This window comes from Halictus rubicundus, chromosome 17 (assembly GCF_050948215.1).
Source record: "Halictus rubicundus isolate RS-2024b chromosome 17, iyHalRubi1_principal, whole genome shotgun sequence".
In the NCBI taxonomy this organism is placed as follows: Eukaryota; Metazoa; Arthropoda; class Insecta; order Hymenoptera; family Halictidae; genus Halictus; species Halictus rubicundus.
Genome location: NC_135165.1, coordinates 8953740 through 8978362, shown reverse-complemented (window position 1 = coordinate 8978362; position 24623 = coordinate 8953740). Strand labels below are relative to the sequence as shown.

General features: G+C 38.3%; 1 protein-coding gene across 1 annotated transcript; it reads left to right on the top strand.

Annotated features, from left to right (window-relative positions):
* The first annotated feature begins 4064 nt into the window (after positions 1-4064).
* LOC143362459 (sodium channel protein Nach) lies at positions 4065-19127 on the top strand. Its single transcript, XM_076802662.1, has 11 exons — positions 4065-4450; positions 5336-5478; positions 7395-7458; positions 9260-9425; positions 10118-10263; positions 10766-10877; positions 11411-11693; positions 14086-14139; positions 14296-14464; positions 14529-14635; positions 17868-19127. The coding sequence occupies exons 1-11, from the start codon at positions 4272-4274 to the stop codon at positions 18110-18112; spliced, it is 1668 nt and encodes a 555-aa protein (XP_076658777.1). The 5' UTR covers positions 4065-4271; the 3' UTR covers positions 18113-19127.
* Positions 19128-24623: the final 5496 nt, after the last annotated feature.

Genomic DNA, 24623 nt, shown 5'->3' with positions numbered 1-24623 from the left:
ATTGAATATTTTGAGCGGGTCAAACAGTAACTATTAATCAAATATAAGGAGATTACGAATTTTCAACCAAATTGCATTTTAATAGTCCATTTTGTAAACGTTGGGATCGAGGAAAAATATTGTTTCATCATAGATGATTTCTCCTAGCGAAAATTATTGACTTTTGTTCAAGGGATTTCTAGTGGATGCTATTAATCGAATTTTTTCGGTAAATTTTTATTTTTATATTTCATGAACGTCGGGACCTAAGAAAAAATTTGATTTATTAACTGGAGGATTTCTTAAAATTTACTATTGATTTTTGCTAAACGAGGACTTTAAGTGGGTGAAATGGGTTTTAAAATATTAATCGAGTTGATTCTTTAAAAATTTATATTCCGTTGTGCTGTTAATCTTCTGCAAACCGGTGGAACTGACAATGAGGTAAATATTAATGACGAGATCGCCGATCTTCATGCAAATTGGTATTGTCATAGTTTATTTTATAAACGTCGGAGAAAAATTTGTTGCATCAACACTGGAGGATTTCTCGTGGTACTATTCATTTTGGTTTAACGAAGACTTTGATTAGGCGAAATGTGATTTGAAGTATTAATGGAAACGATTGTTTAAACATTAATGTTTTGCAAAGATCTTTCTGCAAAGTCTCATTTTCGTATGTTGTTCTGTGAACATCGAAATAATTTCTCGTAGTAAAAGTAAAATCAGAGCAGCATCAATATGTATGTCTTTTCGTATTGCAAAATTTTTAAGTTTTATCAATCTTCCCGAGAACTTTGGTCGAATCAGCAGAATCGTGGGAATAGAGGTAAAATAAATGTACTTAATAGATCAAGACTGCCATCCGAATCAGCACTTAAAAACCCAAAGTAAACTCGACTGATAAAGGAACCTTGGCGCGTATTCTTTTCATCAATCTTGTCCGAGATTTCTATAGGGACGGATGAACCAAGAAAACGTACCGTCTCTCGCTATAAATCTAGAAAGCTTATAAAACAGTATCTAAACAAATGACCACGATCAAACAAAGATTTTATACTCCCAAGTCAACCACGCAAAATGCAGTGAAATATAAAATACGATAAAAAAAAAATATGTTCAATTTCAGTTTAACGTTAAAATATTAGAAACATTTTGTTATTTGTGGTCAGGCATTGGAAATATGAATATTATTCCGGAAAATATTTATTTCCCATGAATATATGTACTTTATCGACCACCAATTTCATTTACAGTTTACATACGAAACAAAGAATAACAGACCCCGCAATCTATTGTCCCAGCACCGCAGCTCGACCAGATCGCATAAACTGTGGACGTTTATGCGAATTCTCGCCGGCAAAAAAAAAATCGCATAAACCCGGAACTCGGTACAATTTTATTCCCCGCAATGGAAGGGAATAAAAACGTCGGAAAATCGTATTAAATTCCATCGAACATTGTACTTTACTATTATGAAGTTGTAAAAGTAAAATCCCTATTCCCGTTAGAAACGCCCATAAAATCAGTAAGACCCTTTGATATTTTGAGTGGAGAAAGTCGAGTTTGTCGATCATTTATATTCATTGCTAATCATTTACTTGTAATAACAATGCTATTTTTACACACAAATATTTAAAGTACATGATTATCGTACATTTAAAATAATTGATTTAAAGGAAAAATGAATAATATGCGAATACCTATTTTATTGCGTATTTATACAATCTACAAACAATGCATTAAGTAAAGAACAATTACACAACAAAACAATTAATACAAGCAGAAATTAACAGTGTATGAAAATACTTCTTTCTGTCACACTGTTTCCTTTAAAAATGCACAAACTGATTGTTTGTTATAAAATCAACAACATTTTGGCACACAACAAAGAACTATTCGAGACAAAACAAAGAACAGCTGGAAAACAAAAGACTCTACACAAAACGATCAACACAAGCAAGAATGAACGGTATGTAAATAAACTTTCCTGGCACATTGTGTCCCTTAAAAATGTACAAACTGAATATTCGTGATACAATCAAGAAGCGTTTGACATACAACAAAGAACCATTGAACACTAAAGAAAGATCCACGGGAGAACAAACGACTCTATAGAAAACAATTTACACAAGCAAAAATGACACACGAATAGTTCTTTCTAGCAGTGTTTCCTTCAAACACCAACACCATCCAACGAATAAGAAAGAACAATGTGTCGAAGTAAGTCAACGGAACCTAAATTCTCTCTGGAACATTATATTTGACAGCCCATAAAAATAAAATTCGCCACTCCAGTTTACAATCGCATAAAATCCAGCGATCGCCGTGTGGCATTTCGATCGCTTAAGGTCAAGTTCATCGATCACCCAGCGAATCAAATTGTTTTCGAGCGTTCGCGTGGATCGAGGACGAGATCGTATCTCGGCGCGGAGAGGAGTGAGAGAGTACAATACATCGGCGGGGAAATGTCCGCATAAATTTCGTGACCACGTGGAGGATCTCGCGGTGGTTGTGGATCAAGCGATGTCCATCGGCTTCGATCGAATGATACCGGAGATACGCGGCCTTTTTCTCGGAAATCATGGCCGAGGAGCGAGGGACGGGTCGATCGATTTTTATGAGGCTGAATATAAACGTTTGCGGAGAACCGGCCAGTCGTCGTGGGTATACCGAAAGCTGATAGTCGCGACTGTGCCGACGGTATAACGCAATCAATGTACAGTTCAGAACACTTTTTCGACATTTTTTTTCCATTCCAAATTTTGCCTGTGTTCTCATCTCGCTCCTTTCTCTGGTATTCGTGGGGCGATCCTCTGTTTTCGCTCGTATGCAAATCCCAAATTTTGTTGCTCTCATTCGCGGCAGCCTCTTGCGAAAGAAACGCTTCGTTAAAAATATTCTGGCGTCTCGGATATACTCGGATTAATTCCGCCGATGAAACGAGAATTCGTACAGACTCGCTTTGCAAAGTGGATTATGCTAGATCGCGTTTTATCTTGCTGGGGTTCGCGGAGAATTTTATAGAATATGAATCGATGATGTGTTCGATTGGAGTTTCGGGGGAAAGTTGATCAGGATTCGATAGAAGGTTTGATTTGGGAGGCAGGAAAAAATTGATTCTAAAGAACGAAGAAGGATATTTCGGGAAATACAGTGCGAATTAAGAAATTGGGAAATTACAATACCTCCAAAATTGGGAAATTACAGTTCCGAAAATATTGGGAAATTACAATTCCCAAAGATTGTACAAAATCGGTGCAATTTAGTTCATGGAATCGAAACTGGATCGATTAAATTGATTGTGGGAATTAGTTCTATAATTCACCTGTATCTTTCGAATAAATTACAATCATAATGTAAACTTACAATTAGTTGTAGAATACTGTCACGCATGTATGACCATCATGGCCACCAATACGTAAACGAAAGAAGCAAGTTATTGAACTGTTTATTAGTAGGCCAGGATGCATAAAGAGTTGGAGATTTCTTTCATTAAATAGAACTTAATGAATGTGTTTGGAACTTAAGATCACCATGCCGCAGCCCTACACTTTATGGTCTATATTAAAGTTTTCCAATGTAGGCGCTGTTGTCCACCGATGTAAATTTAACAACAGCCTCTTAAGGTTCAAAATTACACTCTCAATTATTAACTGTACATGCAAAGTTTGATAATGGAGATAATTTTCCTCCAAGAGAACACTGAAAAACAGAATTTTAACCTTTAAAATACGAAGAGACCCAAATATGTATTCTTTTTATGCCAATTTGTAAGTATTAAAAATGCTTGGGATTTTTCTATGTGTAATCAATTCTGATAAATAATCTGTTAAAATGATTTTCGGAAAAAGATTGAAAACTTTGTGGAGGTTAGTAAGATTTTCGTAATTTATATTTCCGTGAAATGTATAAAATATACAAATAGTTTATAATAACGAAAATTAATATTATTCGAACTAAAGTAATAATAAAAAAGCCTTGGGGACCCCGCTTAGTAAATAAAGGGAAAATAGGGAATAAAAAAGGGAATAAAAAAGGGAATAAAGGGAGTATTATTATTATTATTATTATTATTATTATTATTTATTGGTTTATACCATATAAGGTTCGTATAGCAGGAATAAAGGGAGTATAGGGATTAAGCGCGTAAAGGGGTAAAAGGGAGTGTAAGTTAGAAAAGGTAGAGAAACTGTAATGTACGTTTGGATTCCAATTTTGATCAAGAGCCGGCCCGTCAAGCAACAAATAAGGAAAAGAAGAGTGTCGGGAGCTTGTGAAGGGACGATGAGATGCGAATCTACGATAGAGAAGAGGAAAGCTGGAGGAAATCGGACGTCGTCCATCGCAGACGCGTGAAAAAATCTCGCTTCTGGAAAACGCTCGCGAAATACATGAAGCTGTACTGCAGGTATACGAAGCTGGTCGGGTTCAGGTACTTCGTGGAAGCGAGAACGTCATGGTTCGACAGGTAATTTTGCTTGGCGCGTGAGGCCGCGGCGGATCGTGTAACTTCGTGTGCTTGGTGCGTAACAAATTCGAACTATACTGTGCTCGCGCGGCGAAATAACCGTGGGAGCTCGGTTATTGTGACCGTTTCGCTGGATATTCGTGGTGGCGATGTTTAACCTTTCAGCTCGGGATCGAAAAAGTTGTAGCACTTTTTGATAGATTCTATTTTGAGACATAAAGCATTTTTAAAAAACGTCCTCACATTGTGAATTCTGATGGGAATCGACAAAGGAAAATTCTGGAATGTAATAATTACATTGCGGAATTTACGCTTTTGTCACAAAAATGAGTAAGTGCAATTTAAGAGAGTAAACACATTAGAAGAATTTGAAAATACTGCTGTATTATTTTCAGTCTATTAAGCATATTAAAAAAGAAAATAACTTTCTATTTTACTCCAGTTTGTTGCAATTCAGGTGGACTATTTTTACTTTGAACGAAGCTCCGCAGTTTAGTAAAAGTTGAATGGGATACAGAAATAGAAATTTTTCTATTACAGGTATATTCGTTTATCGATATTAAAAAGATGTCGGCCATTGTGCTAAATATTGAATGATATCCCATGGATCGACTCTTTACTATATCATTATTAGACTGGGGATCTTTACGTAAAATAAAAATTTTCTACATCGATTGTAATGAACACGAATTGAATGGCAGTATATTATTTTTTTTTGTTAATAATTTTAATAATGATGATACAACTTTGCATGCAATCGTTTTTGTTATAATTGCATAGACTCTGTAGTGTAATTATTACACTATCTAAAATATCATAAAAGCTTTTGTTCAACAATCGCCATGGACATTTTCCATGGCATTTTTAAATTCTCACTGGTTTCAGACTGTTATGGGGCATGCTGTACGCGATTGCCGTGCCTGCGATGATCTATACGATCTATGAAGGATATATGGACATCATGCAGAACCCCTGTTTCAATACTGTGGAGACGGAACAGATGGATACCCAAGATTTGGATTTCCCAGGTACATTAAACGCTATTTAATTACGAAGAAGCGGTTTAGGTCAGACAGCCGAATAGAATAAACTAGAAAGTAACGTAGGTCGATTATCAAGCAGATAAGTAAAATATATCAGCCATCAGTCAGACGAGCAGTACAACTAAGTGAGGGGTCGGACAAGTAGAATACCCTATTAGCACCAATCAAGTAGAACGAGTCAATCATTTGCGAGAAAACACTCTCTTATTCTAATTTAAGCAAGTAGTATGAATCAACTTGTTCGGTCCCACCGAGATTTATCTTTAGATTTAGTCAATCGTCGCGAGGCAACAGCTGCGTAGAATTAAAGCTGAAAGCCATAAAATATGCCCTTCTCCGATTTCTAGCCATCCTTCGAAAACTAGAAGAATGCTAATTCTCGAGTGGCCGTACGCACGGTCCTCGAGGGTTTTTTAGCTGATGGCATTGGATAGTGGCCATAAAAGTTCAATCCGGGAAATCCTCGCTCCGCGTACCACCCGCAATGTACCGGAGGTCCCGGATTCGAACAAAGCGGGCCTTATAACCCGCTCAAGCGTCGACCAGGCCAAGAGCGCAACCCCTCTTGTGCCACACGTGCGCGTGCCCCTTAACCGTCGTCACCGGACCCAAGTTAAGGGGCAATAAATTCGTCGCGAGCCACTTAGGCTAAATACTCGGGCTGTTCCGGGGTCCTGCAATTCGTTTTGTTTACCAACTTTCCTGGTTTGACTTGTGGGTGGAGACTTCCTCCTCCACCGGTGAGGATTGTCCGGAAGATTCTTCCCCTTCAGGTCAGCCAGCGAATGGGAAAGACTTTTCCCCCAAATTGGGATGTTTTCTCGGCACCACCGAGGTGACCAGCGAGCGGACCCCGGGACAGAAGTTAGAATCGCATAGAAGTTAGAATCGAAAAGACTACATTCGTCACTCGTTAGAAAGACTAGACTCGTTACTCGGAGAACACAGAAGTTAGACTAGACTTCGTTAGTTACTCGATCAAGACAAAACTCTTTACTCGGAAATTCTTCATATTTCTTGTACCGCGAGAGTCTACTGGCTCCGTGAAACAGTTGCCCAAAGTTAATTCCGCAGGCAACAATTGTTATTTGTTACGTTTTAATAAAAACATATTTAACCCGAACGAAACAATTCACAATTATTCTGTAGGGAAAAGTCTTTTATTCTTATGCGGACAAGTGGTACGAGTCCTATCATTAGTAGACTGTGGATTTTATGAATTTATGAGATAAATTTAAAACAGCGAGGAAATTATAAAAATATTAAGGATGTGTATTGTTTTCATTTCTGCAAAATTTTTAAAGGAAGAAAGACAATTGTATTTATTCCTTGCAATCAACGAAGATTAGTAACTGATAACATATAGATCTAATAACATATAGATCAGGTAACTGGTACGAGCTTCGATCATTGATCGAATCTTTTCGCTAGCGAAAGATCTCTTCATCACGCTTTTAGTTCACACTTCAGACAAAGTGTCCTAAAGGAACAAAACGCTAAACAATGAAAGCTAGAAGAGCAAAGTGTTGATTGTAGAAAAATCATGTTTGAACGATCCTCGGATCGTCCGACAGCCACTCGAGATTACTTTTCCGAACAATATTGATTCCCAATCACAGCGGAAATTGTACTTTCGACCTCAATGATCATTTAATTAGGCCCTTCACCATCGATGGCCACTTACCAGGAGAAACTTTCCTAATTAACCGGGCTCGAAGGAGAATATACCGTGAAAATTTGCGCGGCGGGTTCGGAAGATCGGTTTTAATGCCTTGCTAATTTCGAATCGGGTTATTAAACGCGGGGGCCCACGGGGAATTAACAGAGTGTTACTGTTACACGGGGATTAAAGTGTCCGAAGTTTCGTTGACGCCGTTTCGTAACGAGCTCTCCTTTTCCAGGCGTGTCGATCTGCAGCATAAATCGAATCAGCCGGCGGGCCGCCATGGAAATTGCCAACGAACTGTGAGGAACTCTCGGTGTTTAAGCGAGCACGAGTACCATTCGCCAACAGTGCAATAGTAGTACATAGTAGTTCGAGTGCACTAGCTGGAAAAAATTCATTTTCACATTCCTGACAAATAATTGCCCCGATGTACTCTCTAGGCAATAAATGGACTGTGGTGTGTTTTATGCAAAATAAAAATTGTCTGAGTCAATTGCAAGGATCAGAAACCACGTAAAAATATTTTTCTGTTTTCGATCATTTCAATCAGTCGAAAATAATATATTGATGTACAATACGAAAATTCTTTTAATCTTTCCACTGTTTTAAATTTCACCTACTCATTTTTGCCGTAGATGCATAAAATCCGCTACAGCATCTCAAAGTTGGAAGCAAAATTGAAGGGGCACTAAATTTTCCCCTAAAAATGATCAATTTTCAAATTGTTATAACTATGTAACAAAGGATCGTGGTACGATCATACTGGGCTCAGTTTAAAGCATGAAATCTCAACTTTTAGAAAAGTGGAATCTTTCATGTTTTTCCTACGTGATAGAAAAACGTCTTAGAAAAATCTGCTACCGTGTTTTGAAAGTACAGATTCCAAGCTTTAATACGAGCTCAATCTGATTCTTCCAGGATCCTTTGTTGCGAAGTTATACCACTTAAAAGATCAACAATGTTCCACCCACTAGTTGACAATTAAATTGGCATACATCGCTTAAAAATGATTAAATTGTCGAATGAATCAGGTTTGTGTTCTAAGATGTAAAATCCCGAATGAGTTTACAACCGCGAAAAAATAATTACGTCCAGTGAGTACTTAGTATTCGAACCACTGTGCGTCGGTTCATTGGACAACACCAATTTGCACTGCATGGATAATTTCGATTGTGGTTGACGTTGCATCGCCACCTGACCATACTGCTACTTCGACCCGGACTCGAGCTTTCGCAAACAAATACCTCCGTCATTACCGCGGACATTGTCCCGAGTGTCACTCCGTGCTGACATTATAGTTACTCGAGCTGCAAATTTAGCGAGAAAAGCACCGACAGAAAAAGATGCGTGCAAATTGTTTTGTGGGCTCGTTTTTCATTTTGATGAATCCTGTTAGTCAATTAATCCTTAGTTTATTTCTAAATAATTTCATCCGACGAACATACAATTCCTTTAATGCAAAAGTGGTGCAGATCAATTTTTTTATGGAATTTATAAATTCTCTCGACAACGTGACGCATTCTTAGACAAATTGTTTGCAAGTTAACTTCAAATCCGCGAAGATTTTCATTAACATTTAATCGATAAGATCCCGGTAGGCCACTCTAAAATGATCTCTTATCAATATTCGCTGAACGATCGCAATTTTAATTAATTCCGAGTGCAACATTAATATTGAAATCCCACTAGAACGTAACAACGTGGATATAAATATTTTACCGGAACGGCTGACGCGCGTCTGATTTCCGTGTTCGACGGAATCTTTTAATATAATCTCGAAACGAAAGTTTATTCGTAACCTGGATCACGGTTTCCGGAGATTTTATCGTTCCGCGTGGCTCGGTCCGCGAATTTCATAGCGTGCTCTGAGCGTTATCTTTCGCTTTTTCAAAACGTGTGTCGCTTTCAGTTTTGTATGGATTTTATGAGCCGGTTTTTCCCCTTTGGTGCCTGTCCGTGCGCTTTTCTCGTTTTCGCAACGCGGCGATTCCGAGTGTTCGCTATTGAACTTAGAACAACCTCGCTTTTAAAATGTTGCCGGGATTATTGCAAATTGAAAGCTGTGTGTGTGTGTGTGTGTGTGTGTGTTTTGCGTTTCAGATTTCAGTTAAACATCACCCGGCAGTCCGTCGATGAAATTTTCGAGCTGATCACGCAGCTGGGCGATCTCTACGATTCCGAATTCATCAAGCAGAATCGAGTGTATCGGATCGATCACTTGCTGGCGGAGTCCCGCGATTATAATATCGCCGAAATAATGAGACGTGTGAGTACTGTCAACCGCCCTTTAGACTACTCCTTCTCCTAAACTTTCGAAATTATGCAGCAATATTTTTTTATTTTTTTTAACCCTTCAACTGGGTGACTTTTCAATTAGAACTGTAACTTGAAACGTCTGTAAAAACGTTAAAAAATTTTTTCGGTGAACGAATCTACCATGGATTTTAGGATTGAAGCTTTTTCTTTACAACAATCGCTACGATATTTTTTTATAAAGTTGCCAGTTACTATCCAGTCAAAATACCGATAAATCAGTTCAAGAAAATCGTAGACCAATTCTTTTAGCAGCTTTGTAAAGAGCAAGATTCAATCTTCAAATTCGTGGTAGATTAATTCCCGGAAAAAATTTTGTAACGTTTTTACAGATACTTAAATATGTAGCATTTTCGAGACGATGCGTGTCTTTAGTTCTCCACCTGCTGCATCATGCAAAAATTTCTTTGACATAAATGAACAATGGCCAGTAAAAGTAGAGACTTCACGGTTTAAATTGAGCCCAGATGTATTGTCGTACTATTTCTTTTAAAGAAATTATCACAATTTTCATCACCGTGTTACCTGAGAATTTTGTTGACTCGAAAATTAATTTTTACGTCACCTGGTTAATTTTATGTTAGAATGATTGTGCAATTGTTTGACCAGTGAACGGGCTTGCTAATAGTGACATAGTGATTTCAGCTCACACCACATTGTTCGGTATTGCTCGCAAGGTGTCGGTTCCACGATCAGGACAAAAACTGCTCGGAGATGTTCACGTTTCGTAAAACGCAGGACGGATTTTGCTGCACTTTCAATTATGCCACCAAAAGAGACGATATATCCTTGTGAGTCGGTAGAATAATTTACAAAATTTTTTGCAATCTCATAATTAGCGTGTTCACTGTTCTATGACGTGAAATGAATAATTTTTTCCGGAATATTTGACACGAGAGAAATGACACAATTTTAATATTTCATCTGAAAATTGCAAAGTTGTTTACCTCGTTCGTTTTATCGACACTCGAGTAGTTTTAATTTAAATGCATGAAATCCACCGCCCACCAAAAACAAATTTATCATTCCCCTTTGATTTCGAACCTGATGTGATTTATGTGAGCAGCGAATACGGTAATGTAGTAATCGGTTTCGAAAATTTTTATGTTTTTTTATTAAACTAATTATTACTGAATTGTTGACTTTTTTACTCTTTTTCTCTTTCTCTCTCCCTCTCTCGCGCGCGACATCTGTGCTATGGTGTTTTCGTCGTTTCACTCGTTCTACTATGATTCGTATAACTATGTATACGGTTTCGTTTAATTACAACTGGCGGCACGGTGTCGATCACAGGCTGGAGCCGCTCAAAGTGGACGTTCTGGGAAAAGATGGCGGACTTTCGGTTTTGATGGAGTCGTTTGAGGAGGATTATCTATATCCTATCTTTCCTATCAACGGATTCAAGGTAAAATCCAGCAATGAGGACCTGCGAGAAGTGCAAACATCGTCAACTATCTAATTAACACCAAAAAGTACCACTGGTCAAATTGACCGATTTTATATATTTTATTCCACAATTATTAAAATGAGACGCCCCTTTGGAAAACAATTGCACGTATTTGTAATAAAAATCACGGAAAATCTATAATATATAAACTCATTCTTGTCATGATTATAGGGCAGCTCATTGCAGTTACACATAGACAAATTTTAATTCGTTAAAAAATATTAATCTTCATCCAAGGAACCTATAGCTAATTTTAATGTATACTGATTGCAGCATCAATAACTTTTCACTATTAAAATTTACAAAATCCATAAACACCAAGCCTTATGTCAATCTATAGAAATTATTTGGATCTTCGAGAAATGGATTATTCACTCTGACAACGATTATACGAAGTGCATAAAATGCATTAATTATTTCTGCTGCTTATGTGAAGCAAAAGAATATAATAAATGTATATTAATTTTTTATAAAAATGCTAATTTCGATAGGTGACGATATTCAACCCTCACGATTACCCAGACATGACCAGTGGAGGCGTGATCGAGATCTTCGTTTCTCCAACAACACAAAGAGACGTAGAAATCGAGGCGATCGTGTCCTACAGCACCACAAATGTCATACCATACGCACTTGAACACAGACACTGCGTATTTCCCGAAGAAATGATGAAAATACGTGCATCTTACACTTACAGCGACTGCATCGTCGACTGCAAGGTCGCTGACATGCTTAGCTTATGCAACTGTGTGCCCTTCTACCTACCTAATCGAGGTAATAAAATCTATCTAATAAAAAAAAAAGGAACATATTCATAGTTGTGCTGTCGTTTCCTTTACACAGGATGCCTCATTTCAGTGTCTCGTTTAAGATCTTTAAGAAATTTAAAACAGTGATGAGATTACACAAATTCAAGCATGGTACATAATTTCCAATTTTACAAAATTTTTTAGATGAACCGAAATATTTTTATTTGGCTCCTGTCTTTTGCAACCAATGCAGACAATTTTTATGTTGCATAATAATCCGCAAATCATTGGAATTAGATCATTGAATATTACATATGAATCAATTAAGTATTCAATAACTCATAAACTACAAAATGAAGTTATACATATATTGAATATATGTAAATACATCAAGAATAACTATACATTGGAATTCTATCTCTTATTTGAACTTAATTTTAACAGAGGCACTATCCATGACAGAGAACCTATCCATTTTTTCCATAGTAAATATAAAATAATTAGTCCCAAAATGAAAATTGTTTGCAATGAACAAGAGTTAAACATCTCTTAACTATTTTCATAAGCCGAGATTAATGCATTGACGTTCTTAAATTCTATAATTTGTCTACTGCCTTAAATGTGCCTAGCCATTTTTCCCATAACAAATAAAATCCGCAGTTTAACAACGACGAGCGTTTAATTTGCTCGGACACTTCCCGTCGAACATGCACATTTTATTTCACTGTCGCTTACAGCTTTCCCACAACTTTCTCTCTCTAAAACCGTTCTCACTCGTCGAAGCTTCGCGTCTCAAGAACAGTCGTCCTCAGCAACAAGAGAAGCGACACGATACATTTTCCCAACTTCGTAAGATGATATTTCTTTCGAAGTGCTGGACAAGACAAGAAGAGGATAGACAGATTCTTTCGCATGTAGATGTCGCGATCCGCGCAATAGGACATGTCCCAGCCCAAGTTTTCTCTCCGGAATCAATCCGCGTTCGACGTCTTAATTTTCGCGTCTGACGGAGGGTGTGGGGAAGTTGGCATCAGTCGTTCATCGTTATAATGAGGTAGCTTTAATCGAGGTTCGCCGTTGACTCTCCCCGGTTCACAATACACTAAATGCACTCCGCAACAACCACTCTCCAACTGAACTCCCCAAGAAACTTCTAAATTATTCGGGGAACGTCGAGCAACTATAAACCAGCGACGGCGCGCAGCTCTCGCGGCCAAGTAGTTTCCCTCGAAGATAAGTTCCGCCCGGCACGGGGCGCAATAAAAACTGTTTAAACTGGTCTGAGCTTACGAAACCCAGCCCTCTCGGCTTCACGGCTCGATGCTCCCCCGTCCCGGAACCTAACCGTATTATTTTAATAAGCGTCCGACCGGTTATGGGACTCCGCGCTTGACGAGCTTGATCCAGGATCCGGTTTGGTTCGCGTCTCATTCTGATCCGCTTTGAAACGATAATTAGATAGTCAATACTTTCCTTATTACCGATTCAGTTTTGTCTGGACCTTATACAGACAAGTAGTACGAGTCGACCATTCGTTCGACGAAAAACATTGTTTTAATTTAATGCGCATGAATCGATTCATCAGCCAAACGTATCATGTTCTCATTCAAATAAGTGGTACGAGTCAATCATTGATCAGGCAACGCATGCTCTGATTCACGCACCGAATGAAGATGCTCGCGAAAAATTCGCGTAGCATTAGCGAAGGTCGAAATGGTTAGAAATTGTGTGCAATGATCCTCGTAATATAGCTTTGGCCTGCAAAAGAGGACTATACTACTCCTACGATTGTGAACTCGAGAAGATCCGGGAGAGCTTGTCGTTTCTATTCCCTGCCGTGTGCGTCGTACAACGGGTTCACTTTTATCGGATAAGAGTCAAGAGCCAGATAAATATTGTTGCGTCGACTTTACGCTCAAGTGTAAACAAACACTGCCTTTGAAGCGCGAACGTTAAACTCTTCTATCATACTGCACGGGGGACAATGCGCCCTGAGCCAACTGTTATCCGCGGGCAGATAAAATTGTTTATTTCCTGTACTTCCTGCTCTGTTTTGTTCCCCTTCGCTTTTTGCGATACGCGCGGGCTATTGTGAAAATGTACCGTACACGTGTTGGGCTTGGGATGTTAGAAAGAAATTCTGATTTTGGGACGTTGGTTGGTGCTTTTTTAATTTTTAATTGGATTTGTGAGTTTCTTTTGAAAAGATACGTGTATTTTTTGATGTTTTTTAAATATTCTATTTACTGTGGGAGGTAAATTATTGTTCAAGTACTTACTATTTTCTGTCCTGGAACAAATTCGTTATAGAAGAAATGTTCGTTTTAGTACATTCACCATAACTGTTTATGGACTGTTATATATGTTTTCAATTTGATTACATTATGTTTTCTTGTATCTTCCTTGTCGTTTTGCAGAGTCCAACAGGGTCTGCAATTTAGAAGACGTACCGTGCTTGTTGCAATACAAATGTAAGTGCATTGCAATTTTATTAAAGGAACGAAATATGTTGAGCATCTAAGGATTGAAACGATTAGACTGGAGGATTAATAAAAGAGTAGTTGGAATCATCTCAGGGAAGAGGTCTATTAATTTTGGACAGATTGAAAAGATTTTTGTAATTTCAGACAGATGGTCCTCCGTGGTGCCTAATACCGATCTGTACAACCATGCAGTCGAAGAATCCGACAACATTTTGCATTGCAACAATTGCTATCCATTGTGCGGCGACGTAACTTACACGGCAAAGATGATGTCCACTCATATACCACCTGGGTATCATAGAACAAAATTATTGTGAGTAGATGGTATTGATTTTAAACAACATTTTCGAGCGGTTAAGTTTATATATAATTCTCAGGAACAACGTCTACTTCGAGAACCAAAGCGTTTTGCACGTGTACTTCAATCGTTTTGGCACCATCAAGTTGAAGCAAGACGTTGTTTATCGATGGTACGAGCTTTTAGGTAAGTGAAATCTCTTTTTCTACTAATAATATCCAATTTTAGTAACTGTTTATTCGAGAAGAACATACAAATTTTTATTTCCCCAAAGCAAACTGAAATAATGGGGTGAAATAATCTTCATTTTTATTTTTCAATCAAATCGAAGTCGAATAGAAAATAAAATGGGGAAAGATATTAATTTCTACCTAATTCATATGCTAAAATTTTCATTTTGTTGCTGTGTTGATTTGTTATGAAGGGGTGAAACAACTCTTATCTTTATAGTAGAATGAAATCGTAGTCAAATAAAAAATAAATTGAGGGAAGGTATTAATATTCAGCTAATTAGAGTGTACACAATTTTATTTCTTTTGCCATTATAATATCAAATAAACGAGCCTAACTATTTTTCACGTTCCAATGAGATTGCAGCAGAATTGACAGTAAATGGGGAACGGTTATCAATTCGTTGCCACCTCGCGATCAGTAGACAGTGGAAAGGCTGTCGAAGGATTGAGAAAGTATTAATAAAATATTCCCATCTGATCAAATTGGCCAGAACACGTTATGAGAACACATTACGATCTAGTACAATCTTTTCGGTGTAATTGACCAGAACACATTGCGAGAATACACTGCGCTCTATTACAACCTATTGGAGATTAACGGAAGTCCTCTAAAGAAGGTTTTTGCAATTCGTGGAAGTACTTGCTACCGTTAGTTTAATTTCCAATCTTGTTTTACTCGTTCATACCAACATCGATTGTTCCGCAGTGTTTAGTCGTGCACCTTTTGACTGGTGCAGCTGATGCAAGGGACACTCTTGTGCGTGTCGGTTTGCACCTTCGACTCTGACGTTTAACAGACCCGAAGAAACAAGAAGAAAGTACGTGGATTTGGTGGTGGGCTACGATTCTACAGTTGCTCGGAGGAATACTGGTTTATTCGAGGCTACTTGGTTGACTAGTCTTGTCGTCTCTTGTCTCCTTGCAGCTAGTCTCGGTGTGGGTGGGGTCTAGGAATCTCCGTCTTCTAATTTGTTTGTGATTGGTCACTCATTGTAATTGCTCTTCGTTGACGCCTACCATTGCCAAAGGGAAGGTGACCTTCTGCCGAGGTGGCCGCGTGACACCCTCACTCGATGGGTCCGGAAAGGCGTTATAAACCTGGGCCCGGTAAGGTGTTGTAAATTTTGTCCCGGGCCGCTACCATAAATGCTAGTGCAGTGCAAACGTGGTAGACTGGAGGTAGGCCGAAGTCTGCCACCCAGATGTTTGTTTCGTCTTCTGACGGAACACGCAGCAAAACCCTGAAATGATCTATCAATATCCAAAGACAGAAAAAATGATTCAACATGTATCCTATTTTTGGAATATCTATATAAATACATAGTATTGGAAACCAAATTATACAAACATTATAAATTATACAAAATTTTGGTACGAACATGGTCTTTAAAAAATTATTACGATTTATGTACAACGTGTCACGATTTAAAGTTGCATTTAAAACATTGGCGCCACACTTTTCATTAAATCTACCATAAAGGGGGGACTTTGTTCTTCAAATATGTGTCAGTCTCAGGCCTCAAAAAAATTTTTCAAAACTTGCAGAATTATTGGAATTTGACAGATTTTCTAAAAGAAGCACCTTTGCCTTTTCACTCTTGTGTACGGTGTTCAAACATCTTTAAGGAGATTGCTTAAGAAAAGTAAACTTCTTTGAAAGCAGGTGCTCTACGCTTCAAAATGAGCTTGGAATCATCACCGTACGATTTTTTGTCACAGAGATATAACTATTTAAACATCGACGAATATCGAACGTTCTTTTAATTTTGCTCGTCAGCGTATATTCGCTGCAACTGTGCTCAGAGTTCTCGATATAAAGGAGCCCCGATAAATCGCAACGTTCAACCTTTCGTTTCACTAAACAAATTCCTTCGATTTCGCAGAATTTTTATGGTCGCCTGTGCGTACGGAGCGCATTCCTGCCGATGTAATCGTAATCGCGGCGGGTTCGACGGGGTAGCTTTAATCGAGGGCACGACCGCCGTAAAAGCGGTTCCGAATAAAACGCGCTCTCGGATACACCGGCAATAAGGATCGCGATGCAAAGGATTCCGTTTTGTAACGTAGGATCCGTAGCAGCATCAAGTTGCTCCGTTGCGCGGGCGTAATCTGTTGCCTGGAGCTTCCGGGGGAAATAAAAGCGCAGGGAACAGTGCGGCTGTTGGGAACAGCAATGGTTGATCCATTATGGTACGGGCACACTCGCTGTCGCAAACGACTGTTGTAATGCGCTCAGGATAACGGAGTTACGAGTCCCGTTTTTATACGCGATGGTCCACGACGCCCCGTGATCCTTATCGACAAGTCCCGTGACGATTTCCCCCGAAAAATGTCCAACCCTTTCGACGTTAAATCGACGTCCCCGAAGTTTATGTTGGTTCATAGGTCTTCGTCAATCTCTGAAATCAAAGAAGAAAAACCATTGTAATAGAAGTCTTAGAGTAGGACGGTTTTGAATAGATTGAAGAGATTGAAGGGATTTAATCTTGTGCAGTTAAAATGTTTAGAGCGCCCCAAACAGACTTGAAACTTGCCATTTCCAAATAATTGATAGCACGATAAATGATACATTTGGCCAAGTAAAATTTCATTTAATTCATATGAAAACAGATTTAATCTTGTTCATTTAAAATGTTTAGAGCGTCCGAAAGAGACTTGAGGGTTAAACTTCAACTTCTTTTATATAAATCTGTAGATTTTGACGAGACAGTGCCAGAAATCCAAGTTTTAATGTTAGGAATTCAATGGTTTAAAAGTTATTTGTTAAGTTATGCGTGTAAGGCTGCCGCCATGTTGGTATGCCATTTCCAAATAATTGATAGGTCAGTAAATGGCGTCTTTGGTCAAGTAAAATTTAATGTAATTCCCATGTAAAGTGATTTAATCTCGTTCAGTTAAAATAGTCAGAGGGTCTTCAATCGAGTGAGGCTTCCCATTTCCAAATAATTGATAGCAACAATCTATTTAGGTTTGGTTTCGGTTTCTCTGGAATAATATAAAGAGACGTGAGCATAAATATTCGTGGTTCGGTCGCTGGTTCGAAGGAATTTGAGTTTGACTTCGACTTCGAATTCTAACTCGGCGATCGAGAATTACAGAATTATAGAACTGGAAACGTTTAGAGGACCGGAGAGGCAATATAACGGGAATAGAAGGACTTGGAATGGGATTCTCGTATTTTCCAGGCGACGCCAGTGGCATCGGCGGCATCTTCGTCGGGTTTAGCCTCATCGCCGTCGTGGAGTTCGTTTACTTCGTCGGGCTTTTCGTGTTCGAGCTTTTAAAGGGACCAGATTCGTCTGACGGCGTCGAGGACGAAAGTGGGCGTGAACGACCGACGATACAGAAGATTTATTGGGGCGAACTGTACCCGAGAACGAGGCAGAACGTGACGGCGAAACGACACGATCGAATTCGCGATAAGTATTAGCCTGTACCTGCTGAGTACAATTGAGTACTTTGCCGTCGTTCCCACTGTGCTACAAATTTTGATCTTAACAATGATCACTCACTTAAGAGACACTGTAATTTAAGAACTGTAAACTTTGTGATCTTCTCTATGCGTTTTTCAACGGTGGACCCTTTTGTGTGTCAATTTTGTTCTTATATATTTCTGAAACCTGTTCTTTTTGGTAAATGTTGATCCTCTTAATGGATTCAATATAAATACATAAACATTTAAATTGCCTTACACTGCTTTATTCCTCTGTTCATTCTAGAATTGTGCAATTATCATTTTTATCTTATCGTTTATTAGTGTACATTTTTATTTGAACAGGAAGAATTTTTTCCTCAACTGACAATCAGTATATTTTATAAATATAAGTGTATGTATCATTGAATTAATATTACTAAAAGCATAAGGAATAGTGTTTTTTTAATTGTATATACCTTAAATAGAGCTGTATCTGTCATTTGCCTACAAATATTTATTTTACCTAAATATTGCAAAATGCTTGGTTTCTTCTTAACTATAAGACACTGCAACAAATTTGTTAAGAAATAAAGTTATAAGAAAAATAAACTGAAGATCTTCCGTGTGACCATTTCCAATGAACGTCCAAGGGTTAATAAATTTTTAATATTATTGGAAGCGTTATGAAAATTGTAAGACGCATTTTAGTAGGCATGCATAATAAATGTAGTAACATGGGCCACATAGGTGGGCTAAGCGACGTGTATGGAAAGTCAAGTGTATTTACAGCAGCACTCAAGATAATAAAATGTGTAGAAGCTGTGGCAGTAATGTCTGTAAAACCGCAGAGTGTAGAAGTAAGCTCCTTAACTCGGAGTAGGTCTTTAAAAAAATATTTGTGCGAACAAATTATACTCATGTGTATACTATTTTAATGTCTTATCACTCTGTATGTTTTATAGTATTACCTCTGTATAATATTTTCATGTATTATATTAAATGAGACCGCAACTGGCGCGTCTGACCATAACCGACTGCTTCTACTTAAGCCACAGCTAATACTTCATATTCTTTTACGTGGACTTTACAACAATCTGGTTATAAAAAAATTTACTCAATGTGTTATTCAAATGAAAATCAACGTTATGAAGACAATATTTTCATTCACAAAACCTTGCAAAATTTTCTTCACAGAAAATCTATAAAAGCTTAATTCTACTGTTCTCTGAGTTTAGAACTTGTGTAAAACTTCAAGAATGAAATTACTGGAAGCTTGTTAGCAGCTTCCTCAATAATTACACTGTATCCAAAGGAAGTTCAATAATTTCCTTTAAAAGAATAGTCTCAGAAACGTTTGAGATCAATATTTTTTTTACAATAATAATCTCGGCAAAAATCTACATTAATAAGCTTCTTTAAAACAACAGTACAAGTGTAATTATTGCATTATAGTTCTAAGGAAGTTTTTTGTTACACTCTAAAATTCACGCAAATTCACACAAAAAATTTGGATTAAATTAATTGTCCTGGGTTACGTTTGCAATGAAAATTCATTACTCAGACGTCTGAAATGAATATTTTTAATCTGTAATATTTTGGAAGTTATTTTTTAAAGTCTGTACCCTTAAAAGATGACTTTTTTAATCTATTAAATGTGTAGCGTGATTTTTAAATTGAGTCGCAAAAATGTTTCAATATTTTATTAATCATGCTGATCAGAAATTCACAAAACGCACAAAAATTTTGATGATACCAACGTTGAAGGACTATTAAACAAACACTGGTAGGTAAAATATTGAATGGAAGATTCAGAAGTGTGCCAATAAGATTTCTTCTTCGCACACAGAAAAATCGCGAATAGAGCGTAGATTAGGATAAACGGGGATGGCTGTTCGGACAAATCGACGCCCGTTTTCTCCACGGACCTCAACGAGAGAGCGTTGACGAAGGCACGTACATATCTTCCCGAGAAATTACCAATCCTCCACAGCGTTTCTTTTCCACTGGGATTTAGCGGAAGGAGATCCGACAATCTCAGCGGAAACGCGCGGCGCGCTGTGCTGTGCCATAAGCTCGCGAGCTTTCTAACGAGGCTCCGGTAGAGGTTAGCTTAAAGCGTTAAAGCGGATCGCGTCGAGTCGGAATCGGCCAGAAAGACACCGGGGGAAGAAAAAATGTTTAACTGGAGATCTTCGCCTTGGACGCGTGCATTTACACTTCTTAAGCCTCTTCCATTTTGATCGGACTGGTTCTCGCTTCTGGGGGAACTCGATGGACTCTCATCCACCTCCAAACCTTTCCTAATCTTTGCATTCACAAGTAAGTGGCTTACAAAATTCTTTTTAATAATAATTTAATAAGATTGAACGAATTATTACAATATGCCTATTTGATATATTCATTCATCTCTCATTCATTTCACACACACGAACATACATACACAGCCACACGTCACGCAGATACATTCTTAGAATTGCTACTTGTAGGCATTTACACTATTTGTATGACCAGTGGCCGAATTATACTAGTTGTTTGAGCAGCGTTTTAATTGTATTATTTATCTGAGCAGATCTGGGCTTGTTTGTTTGATAAATGGATGGCCTATACTACTGGTTTGATTAGTTACTACTAGTTTGCGAATTTTAAGCACTTATAACGAAAATGAATGCACCAAACACAGGAAAATAAAAACGTATAAAGAACTTAAAAACATCATCATTTGACCGTCATCTTATTAAAATTATTATCAGATGAAATACCTTGCCATGTATCCCATGTTCCACACAATAGATACAAACAATGTTTATTTTTCATAAAAATCCTCGGTCTCGTTATTACATTTAGACTATTTGTATGACCAGTGGTTGAGCTGTACTACTCGTTTGACCAGCATTTTAATTGTGCTATTTACCTGAATAGCCCTGGACTAGTCGGTACGATTTATGGATGGCCTATACTACTTGTTTCGCTAGTTCTTGCTGCATGCTATTTATTTGGCGAATCATTGAGTTATGCTTCTTGAAGGGACTTTCAGACTTTCAACACAATCCAAGTTTTGAGGGCCAAGTGTCACCCTTTGACTCAGCTGCTTTTCCGGACTTTTTCAATAAAATTTATTTATACATCTTTGTGTTAGTAGAAATATTAACGTAAGAATAAAGTAGCAACACTTGTCGCTAATACAACAAACTCTGATCACTATGGCATCTGATGATCTGATTACTATGGCATCGATACCGACACGTCTTGAATCCTCTTATCACGGAATCGTACACATCTTGCATACCACGGATTCGGTTAGGCCATTCGATGGACTTGCTCGCACAATTGGCCCGTGCCTCGCATGCATTATTCGGGAACGAGCCTAAGAAGATTACAGAAGCTGTCGAATAATGGCCAGCTTCCTTCCAGGAGGAAGTCCGTCGCGATACTCTCCCGGCATCAATTAGGCGATACCAATATCTATTTCCACAAAGCTCTTCGCGCGGGGCTCTCGAACTCGACTCCCGGGCAATTCAGCGTCGATAGATCGCTCGTTCGCGATGAATTTCATCTTCGCCGGGTTCCCGTGCTGCATGTCGATCCTCTCTCGCCGCCTCGAACACGTCGAAACGATCGAGTTTCATAACAATACCGTCGGCAAAGCCCCTGCCCCCACCACTTTTCCCCACCTCCACCGAAACGTTTCACCGCCAACGTGTCGTCACTTTGAGGCTACAAATTGGAGACCGGCTTTGAGCACCGAAATTGCTATCGCTGTCTGCCACGTTAGCCATATTTTCCTACTACGACGATTAAGAATTGAATCACAATTTTCTACCGATCCACTAGCATTTCGATCAACTGATAATATTGCAACTGAAACGCGCACACAGAAATAGGAAACATTGATCTCGCGAAAGGTTGCGCTGATATTTACGAGACTTCCTGCACGGGGAATTCTGGTCCCTTCTATTTTTACAGTCTCAGTTATTAATACGTTCTCTGACAAGCACATTTTCATTGACAATTCCCACCCATGTTAGTCGAATTGTTATTTTTAATGTCCAAATTCACTGCGAGAAATAATTTATGGATCGACAAATAGAGTTAAGTTCCAATAGTTGTAACTGAAAAAATTTAAAATAATTAAAAAAATCATTTGAAAGCGTAGAACCTCTACTTTCAGATGCCTTTTGAAGATTTTAGCTATATCGATCCCATAGCGAAGTTGTAGGGGAATTTATAAAGAGCTCTTTATAGAGTTTTTATGCTTTTTCAAATTTTGTCCACTTTGTATTTTTGCCTGAAGCGAATAAAATTTTTTAGTCAGGTGAAACTTATGGCAATAGAAAGCAACTATCTTCCTCTGTAAAATGAGCGTTCGTGCATCCTGATACGATTTTTTTTTGGCTAACAATAAGTTATTCAACTATGAATCAGTCGTCCTTCTTTTCGAGTTCGTAGGGTTGAACGCAAAAGGGGAACACAAAGATTTTTAATGTTATTTATAAACTGATCGAATCGCGAAACCAAAGTTGGATTGCTCGCAGTTTGCGCACCGCGAATAGAAGCAATATGAAAATTTTCATGCCGTATAGGACGTGAAATTAATGTTAACACCGGGAATCGATCGGCCTCGTTAATTGATGCCAATACGTGATATTAATAGATATATTACAGCAACGGTGCAATATCAACAATAATTAAAACTCGCGTTATGAAATCTTTAATGAACGGTGACCACGAGGATGTATTAAAGCATCGAACCGCGATAACAAATTCTATTGGATATACTTTCATTGAATTAAATATAATACAACGTTTTGTCTCGTTCTATGTGAGACCACATGGATTTGCATGATGAAATACAAATTCTAAATACACAAAGTGCAAAAATAGTAATGAACACTTGATCCAAAAGTGTTGGAACATAAAATTTCTGATTCTCGAGAAATTTACGATATTTATCATACTGTAATTGTGTTAAAAAGTTATATAGCAATAAACTTGAACTCATTTAAAAACCTGAACATTCTACTTCGGCACACCATTATCCATCTTCCTATAAGATATTTTTACATGATGTTGCAGATGAGAGACCGAAGACCCATTTAAAAAAAATGCTACAACTTGAAACAACTGTAAAAACATTAAAAAATTATGTTCACAAATAAATCTTCCACAGATTTGAAGATTGAAATCTCCCCTTTAAAATAAATTTTTAATACCTTAAAAATAGTTATACAAATTTTTTTCACTGTCTTATTCCGTAACTTCACCAACATATTTTATTATTTACTTGTTGCTTCAAAAAATTCGTGTAATAAATTTTGACATATTCGTACAAATGTTGTCTCTGAAGGGTTAACGATTGAACTGCACGTATGCAAAGCTTGGGACGAATGCTCGAAGTTCATGTTGCACAACGGTGTTTTCACTGACACTCGCTGCGCAAGATCTGCGGCGTGTGGAATAGCTAACAATGGTCAACATGAAACTAATCAAAGTTCCCAGCATCGCTGGGACGATTTTCGAGTGCGCGGACCAGTTGTATCTGTCAGGAAACCTCTCATTGTTTACTGATTTGGTAGACATGGCCGACCAGCATTGATCTGTTCCACTGGATCCTCGTTGGAACGACCACGTTGCTGCGTCCATTGAAAAACCGGACGGAAAATAACAAAAAAAAAAAAAAAACAAAAAAAAACGAGAAAATAATCGAGCGAACCGTGATCGCTAACGAAATGTGACAGCCGGTAACGGGCTTGTCAAACCAGCGCGGGCTCGCGTTATTATTCTGAAACAGAGCAGAAATTGGGGAAATTACAGCGTTTGCCGGGGCTTATCGAGTGACGCGATCGAATTGATCCGCGTTCCGCGGTGTTAGTTTCATTCAATTTTCGCGCACGCGGCCAATATCTTTTGTGCTCGCGGGGAAAAAATGCGGGAAACAACGACGAGTTTTCGAATGAGCCGGCGTGCCGAAAAATAAAGGCTTCGCAAAAATATAACAGGTCGGCGCATAAGTCTCGCAGCAATGAAATTGTTGCGCGCCGATTTTTATCGGGCATTCCGGCTCGAGAATTAACAACCTGCAAATTGCCCGACCTTCGCAATGCGTTTCCGCGCGAAATAGGAATCGATTTCGTGGGAATAGTTCATATAGTCTGTTCAATGTAACTCCTTAAAATTATAAATTCGGTCGAATACGAGTCAGTAATTCACTAAATTTTCTCCGAGCTGTGGGTCGATATGAATTTCTTTACACGATTTCGAAATTTTCTACAAACCTAAATTATCTTATCAAAGAGTACGATTTCCCACCTTCAAAAGATAGAAAATTCTGGCGGGAATATGTTGTAAATCGATTCGAATTAGTCCCTTGTAATCCACAATGCTGTGCGTCTTCAAGAGAAAGTCACGCAACAACGTTGCGTGCACGAGTGGTAGGAGGCTCGTTAGGTGCGTATGTGTAATTATGCGTGCGGTCTATACAGCGCGTGTCGCGGAGATAAGTCCGCGAACTCGACGGGAAAACGAATAG

What these genes read in the sequence shown, in the direction of transcription:
- LOC143362459 (XM_076802662.1), top strand. Translation starts at nt 4,272, where the DNA reads ATGCGAATCTACGATAGAGAAGAGGAAAGCTGGAGGAAATCGGACGTC. An exon ending in AGAACGTCATGGTTCGACAG is followed by an intron (nt 4,451 to 5,335) that starts GTAATTTTGCTT and finishes CACTGGTTTCAG; the next exon opens with ACTGTTATGGGGCATGCTGT. An exon ending in GTGCTTGTTGCAATACAAAT is followed by an intron (nt 14,140 to 14,295) that starts GTAAGTGCATTG and finishes TTGTAATTTCAG; the next exon opens with ACAGATGGTCCTCCGTGGTG.